General features: G+C 34.3%; 2 protein-coding genes across 2 annotated transcripts; both read left to right on the plus strand.

Moving 5' to 3' along the window:
* The first annotated feature begins 639 nt into the window (after nt 1-639).
* Nucleotides 640-1,449, plus strand: LOC128126768 (uncharacterized). Its single transcript, XM_052764876.1, has 2 exons — nt 640-877; nt 959-1,449. Exons 1-2 carry the CDS (start codon nt 640-642, stop codon nt 1,447-1,449), a joined length of 729 nt encoding a protein of 242 aa, XP_052620836.1.
* A 2,973-nt stretch (nt 1,450-4,422) lies between these two features.
* Nucleotides 4,423-6,654, plus strand: LOC111903838 (E3 ubiquitin-protein ligase RSL1). Its single transcript, XM_023899584.2, has 3 exons — nt 4,423-5,431; nt 5,515-6,272; nt 6,363-6,654. The coding sequence occupies exons 1-3, from the start codon at nt 4,682-4,684 to the stop codon at nt 6,565-6,567; spliced, it is 1,713 nt and encodes a 570-aa protein (XP_023755352.1). The 5' UTR covers nt 4,423-4,681; the 3' UTR covers nt 6,568-6,654.
* The last annotated feature ends 264 nt before the right edge of the window (nt 6,655-6,918 follow it).

Raw genomic sequence — 6,918 nt, forward strand, 5'->3', positions numbered from 1 at the left:
GGGCGGGGGTAGGAAGGTTGAACATTTCGGGGGCAGGGGCGGGGACGGGGGAACAAGAAAATTTCGGGGGCGGGGGCGGGGGATGCACTCCCCGTCCTGTTTGCCCCCGTTGACATCTCTAAGTAGATGCGTCGCGTGAGTGGTGGGAGGAGAAAATAAAGATATGATTACTATTCTTTTTAATTATTTTAAGTTATGATTACATATAGATTGAACATATTTGATTTACAATATCTTTTTGTCTTGCAGGAGAATAAAGATTATGTCAAATTTAGGAACACATATTTGAGCATATTTGATGAGAAATATGCTACTTTGTTTCGGGATTCTGTTGCCATTGGAGATCAGACTATGACTCCATTACAATTTCAAAACAATAGCAATCCAAACGAAGAAAATATGGAGGGCGAAGGAGATAGTGATGAAATCAATTTAGATGATGATGAGCCTCTTTTTCCTAGTCTCCATGAAAGTAGTTCAAGTAAAAGGAAGGGGCCTAAGTTTGTTTCCAACAACCATCCAACCAAGAGTAAAAGTTCAATTTATGAAGAACAAGTTGATGCTTTATTGGATGTCATATCATGAAAAAACACACAAACTTATCCACAAAATAATCCTTCCCCAACAATATCAGATTACATGGCCATTGTCATCAACTTTCCCGATTTTCGTAAAGGGTCCAACGAATTTTCACAAAAAGATGAAGTGAAGTACATTGGTCGAAAGGGATATGCAACACAAAATATAATGATTGTTTGTGATTTTAACATGTGCTTTACATTTGTCTGGACCAGTTGGGAGGGGACTGCACATGATACAAGAATTTTCAATGAAGCCTTACAGAGACCAGATCTTAATTTTCCCTATCCAACAGGTGGTTAGTATTTTTTTTTTGAACACAAGTTTTATGTTTTTACTACTTGTTTGAAACGAATAATAAATGTTTGTTTTATTACAGATAAATATTATGTTGTTGATGTCGGATATCAAAATACTAGAGGGTATCTTGCTCCATACAAAGACACAAATATTCGTTATCATTTACCAGATTTTCGACGTGGACACACAGCTGCTATTCGTGAACCTCGTGGACCGAAAGAGAAATTTAACTATCTTCACTCATCATTGCGAAATATCATTGAACGAACTTTTGGAGTGTGGAAAGCTAGGTGGACGTTATTAAGAGACATGCATGTTAATTACAAGTACAAGAACCAAGTGAGAATTGTGATAGCATCGATGACGATCCATAACTACACTAGAAAGGTTGGTAGGTTTGATGAAACGATTAATATGGCACAACAAGAATCTTACAATCATGTACGAGGTGATACCGGTAGTGATGTTTACGAAGAAGGTCCAAGTACACGTCGTACGGACGGTGATGATTTATATATCGCAACGATACGGGATATTATTGCACAAGATATAATCACATTGCGAAGATGAATGTAATATTATCTATGATATTTTTTTATGAATTATTTACAATTTGTATTAACGTAATTTTAATATTGTCATGGTCTAATCCAAAAAGTCATCTTATGAATTATTTACAATTTGTATGAACGTAGTAATTTTTATATTGTCATGGTCTAATCCAAAAAATTAGAAATATTTTAAAAGAAATTTATATTTTATATTTTCTAATAAAATGTTTGCAAAATTATAATATGTGTTTAAAAAAAATTAAGTATTAAATAATATATGTAAAGTAGTAAATCAATGTAAATATGTAAACATGTCATTTTTAGTCATTTTACATATAAAATTTAAACAAAACACTTTAACTTTTGACTTTTTCTCTTCAAAAGCTAATCCAAATACATTTTAAAAAATAACTTTTGTAAAAAGTTCTTTTATAAAAAAGACTTTTGCTCCACAAAAGTTAAGCCAAACGTCCTCTTGAAAAGCAAGAAACATGTATGATGTTTTTTACAGTAGAAAAGTTAAAAAGTAGGTTTTCGGATTCTAAAATCCGAGGAATAAACCCAAAACGCAACACTAACATTACAAAAACTCAAATAATTAATCAAAGTCTCAATGTATTCCAATATCAGGCATGAAACTATATCATTTCATTAAACCGATGATACATATTATCTATAGGGAAGGATTTTTGAAAGTGTAAAGTGAAATGAAAAATAATTTGGAATAAGCTGTCATTTTACCAAGGATCTAAAATGTGGACGTCTATACTCTAAAAAACTATATGGTCTTTTGTGATTATCTATTATTTGTTATATATATATATATATATATATATATATATATATATATATATATATATATATATATATATATATATATATATATATATATATATATATATTTTGAAAAATGACCGATTATTTGTTAGAAGTTAAATTCAAAGAATTTAAATTGATTAAGGGGGTGTTTGGGATTGCGTTTGAAAAGTGTTTATTTGTTTATTGGCTCTTTGAAAAGCTAATAAGCAAAAAAAAGTGTTTGGTAAACTCAAAAACACTTTTTCATAATAACTTTTTTATAAGTTTCAATAAACACTTTTTAATAAGCATATAAAACATGGTTTTTGACACTGTTTATGGCTTTTCAGCTAAAATAACTTTAAAAAACAATTTTTAAACCAAACACTTTTTAACATATTAACTTATTAGCTTTTTCACTACAAAAGCTTATCCAAACACTTTTTAAAAAAAACTCTTTTTTAACACCACTATAAGCAAATTAGCACTTTTATCTAAAATCATTTTTCTTGTTTTTTCCCAAACAGGGTCTAAATCATTTACGTTCGGATTTGTACCTACAATCTAACAGGCTTCCACATCTATCTAGGTTAGTCTCATATTTGTAATAGATATCTTAAGAAAAAAAACTTGTTTATCATTTAGATACGACAAAACTGTAAAATTGGTCCCTGTGGTATTCAAAAAACTTTGGATAGGGTCCAAAAAGTTTTCAACTTGCATGGAAGGTCCAAAATCAATAATTTCCTTTGGTTTTGGTCCTAAAAAAGTTGAAAAATACGATTTTACCCCTTATCATTTCTTTTTATATTTTCTGTATTTGTTTAGTATTTAAATAATTATAAAAAAAATCTCATCCCCTTAAATAATTATAAAAAAGAAAAAGAAAATCACCTACCCCTCCCTACCCGTAACCCCCCTTCTCACTTTCACTCTCATTTACTCTCTCGCCTCTTTCTCTATATATCAGTTTTCTTTTCTTCCATGTTAATGCAATTGTTGGTGGTGGTGTTGGGTTGTGATATGGAAGCGTGAAGACAACCGGAAATCGGTATGACATCAGCTATGTAATGTCTAGATTTCTTGATGAAGAGCTTGTAGGATCCTCCTTCTCTGCGTCTTCCCCTGTATTTGTATTTCCTTGTGATGAAGGTAAGACCATCAGTTTCAGTTCATATATTATGATGAAAGATGGTGGTGGTGATATGGCTCTCTAGCGAGTTAATTATTATCCTCGAACAACAGGAGGGATTTCAAGGCCCTATTTTAGGGGTTTAAAAGTTCGATTTTAGGGTTTCCAAGGTTCGATTTCAGGGGTTTCATCATTTCCCTCTCCTTTTTCGTTGCACCATCTCTTTAATCTGAAACACAAATTAAAAACAAATCTCTTTAATATACTACACACAAGTTAGTGAAATTAGGAATTCATGAACGAAATTAGAATGTACAGGTGATAAATTAGGAAAAATAAACAGGAATCAACTCCTGATATATGAGCTCTTAGGTGTCTAGTAAGGAAAATGATCACCGGAAACCAGTTTGGAATTGCTACGACATCAGAGATCTTTTGATGAAAATTGTCATCGGAGATAATGATCTGTTCAGATATTTTGATGAAAATTGTCATCGGAGATAATGATCAAAACAGATGTTAAATTGTGGGTTTATGGTGGTGTTTTGTTGTGACTAGATGTTGATGATGGGGTAATCAATGGTGTATGATGTAGGGTTCCGGCAAGCATATGGTGGCGGTGATGGTAGTTGAATGACATCCGAGAGAGAGAGAGAGAGAGAGAGAGAGAGAGAGAGAGAGAGAGAGTGTGTGAGATAGAGAGAGAAAGAGGAGGGCTGGGTGAGATTTTAGTTTTGTTTTTATTTTTAATTATTTATATATCAAAATAAATAAAGAAAATAGAGAAAAGAAATAAAAAGGGTAAAATCGTCTTTTTAAGTGTATCAAGGACCAAAAGCCCAAAAAAAAAATTGATTTTGACTTTCCATGCAAGTTGAAAACTTTTTGGATCTCATCCAAAGTTTTTTGAGTACCACAAAGACCAATTTTACAGTTTTGTCTTTAGATACCGTAACGATTTATACAAAACGATTTGCTATTTATGTATTGAATTGTATAAAATAATAAATTATATACGGCTCTAAACAATAAAAAATTAAAAAGTAAAAACACTTCCAAAAGACGGTATATTGGATTGAACTCGTTAGCTTGGCCACTGGAGAGTTGAATACGCCATTGAAGGCTGAGAAGAGCGAGCCAATCGAGTAGCATTGAGTTGCTACGGAGGGGAATAAGGGGTCCTTCGTAGCAAAAAGATATCTTCAGTTGCTTCAGTTGAAATTTTTTGGATTGCTAGGATTCACTAGACAAAAAAGGATAATTTGGCGATTAACCCTAAAGAATTGCATATACCAGTTACGGATCGTAGAATTCGCTCTTAATGGCGACGAAGATGGACGAGGACAAAGAGGAACTGAACATAGTCGCCGCCGAACAACACCGGGAGTTAGCGGCGGCCCGAATCTTCGTATCCGACCTGGACCTAGCGTTCCGCCTCCAACTTGAAGAAGCCATGACTGCCTCTCTCGCATTTCAGCCCTCCTCCTCCACTTCACCGATGAAATCTCAACGACCACCAATCCTGGTCTCGGACGACTCAGATGCTGTAAACCTCGTCGACCTCCAAACCCTAGAGCTTGACAATTACGAGGCTGAAATCCGCGACCGCGTGGTCATCGAAACAGAGAAGATGAAATTTAAGGAAGATCTACACCGTCGAATCCACGATCAGAAACTAGCTCGAGAGATTTTGCGTATGCCAGAGGATGAGTGGGAAGAGGTCGGCCACAATTTCGAGCGTCCTTACGGCGAGGGTTCTTCTTCTTCGAAAAGCAAAGACAATTCAGAGGTTTTTAGGGTTTATTTCAAGGGTTTGTTGAGCGAGGAGAGAGTTCATGGTACTAGTTCTTCACAGAAAACAACGACATTCGCTGGAATTGGCGTGGCAATATGCGATTCGAGGGATGAGTTAATTTTCGAGATGAGGAAACCTCTAGATTTGATTGAAGATGATCGTATTAGCAGGCAGAGTGTTGAGGGGAAGGCGTTGATTGAGGCTTTGAATGCTGCCATTGCTTTGGATCTCAAGAGAATCAGGTTCTATTGTGATTATTACACACTGTATCAATACGTGAGTCGATTTTCGTCTAAAGCTCTGTATGTTGATTTCGTCTTCATACTTCATACTTCATATCAGTGTTTCAACAACTGCAGGTTAGTGGGAGATGGCAGCCAAAACAAGCTAAGATGAAAGCGTTTGTGAATCAGATAAAACTCCTTCAAAAAAGTTTCACATACTTTTCACCCTCTTTTGTTGCTCGAAAAGATGTCAAATTTGCATTCAAACTCGCAAGAGAAGCAATAGATTCTCAAATAAACAAGCCACCGGAATCAAATAATGGCAATAAGCTTGAACACTGTGTTATATGTTTGGATGATAAATCAACAGACCAGTTCTTTTCAGCCGGAAATTGTAACCACAGATACTGCTTTTCTTGCATGAAGCAACATGTAGAGGTGAAATTACTCCATGGAATAGTGCCTAAATGTCCACATGAAGGTTGTGAATTGGAACTAAAAGTTGAAAGCTGTGAGATTTTTATGACACCAAAGTTAATTGAGATGATGAAACATCGATTAAAGGAAGCTTCAATTCCCGTGACAGAAAAAATTTATTGCCCTTATCCAAAATGTTCAGCATTAATGTCAAAAACTGAACTTTCAAAGCTTCCAAGATTTATACATGAGAATGGAGCTAGAACATGCTGCAAATGTCACGGTGACTTCTGTGTCAATTGTAGGGTTCCTTGGCATAGAAATATGAATTGTGCAGAGTACAAGAGAAGAAATCCTACACCCCTTGTGGATGAATCAAAGCTTAAGAGTCTTGCTGCAAGAAATCTATGGCGTCAGTGTATTAAATGCAAACATATGATAGAGCTTGCAACTGGTTGCTACCATATGACATGCAGGTATGTTTTTAATTTTTTTTTAGGGTGTAACCCATGAAATTCCCAAATTCCTCAAGAACCCTAATTTGGGCAAACATCAAAATGGAGCAGGTGTGGATATGAATTTTGCTACACGTGTGGGGCTGAGTGGAAGAATAAGAAGGCGACATGCACGTGTCCCCTTTGGGATGAAGAAAACATTGTGGACACTGATGATGATGATGAATTTGATGATGATGATGATGATGATGAATTTGATGATGATGAAGAATTTGATGATGATTATGATTCTGATGATGATGAATATTATTTCTGAAGATGGATAGTTATTTACTTGATAACTTTTTGATTGTAGGGATGGTTGGTTAGATGGAATGGGTAAAAATAAATGGTGTTTTTGGTGTCTGCTTGTTTATTTGTTTCTCAATGTCAATGGTTTATTAGATGTATTATCTAATATAAAATTCACAATCTTCAAAACAAATATATACCCACATAAAATTTGATTCATATTTGAAATTTTATTTTGAAAAATTAAAGGATTGTTTGAGAAAGAATGTTTTGAAGTTTGAACTATGGAAATTGTTGATGTTAACGTTTTGTTCTTCTTTAGAGACGTACATGAAATTAGATCTAAATAAATAAAAATGATTTATAATAGTGTAAC

The sequence above is a fragment of the Lactuca sativa genome, chromosome 6 (assembly GCF_002870075.4).
Source record: "Lactuca sativa cultivar Salinas chromosome 6, Lsat_Salinas_v11, whole genome shotgun sequence".
Lineage (NCBI taxonomy): Eukaryota > Viridiplantae > Streptophyta > Magnoliopsida > Asterales > Asteraceae > Lactuca > Lactuca sativa.

Excerpts from the sequence above, each read along its gene's own strand:
- LOC128126768 (XM_052764876.1), top strand. The coding sequence starts at position 640 with ATGGCCATTGTCATCAACTTTCCCGATTTTCGTAAAGGGTCCAACGAA. Across the intron at positions 878-958 it reads TTTTCCCTATCCAACAGGTG|ATAAATATTATGTTGTTGAT; the intron begins GTTAGTATTTTT and ends GTTTTATTACAG.
- LOC111903838 (XM_023899584.2), top strand. The coding sequence starts at position 4,682 with ATGGCGACGAAGATGGACGAGGACAAAGAGGAACTGAACATAGTCGCC. Across the intron at positions 5,432-5,514 it reads ATTACACACTGTATCAATAC|GTTAGTGGGAGATGGCAGCC; the intron begins GTGAGTCGATTT and ends CAACAACTGCAG. Across the intron at positions 6,273-6,362 it reads TGCTACCATATGACATGCAG|GTGTGGATATGAATTTTGCT; the intron begins GTATGTTTTTAA and ends AAAATGGAGCAG.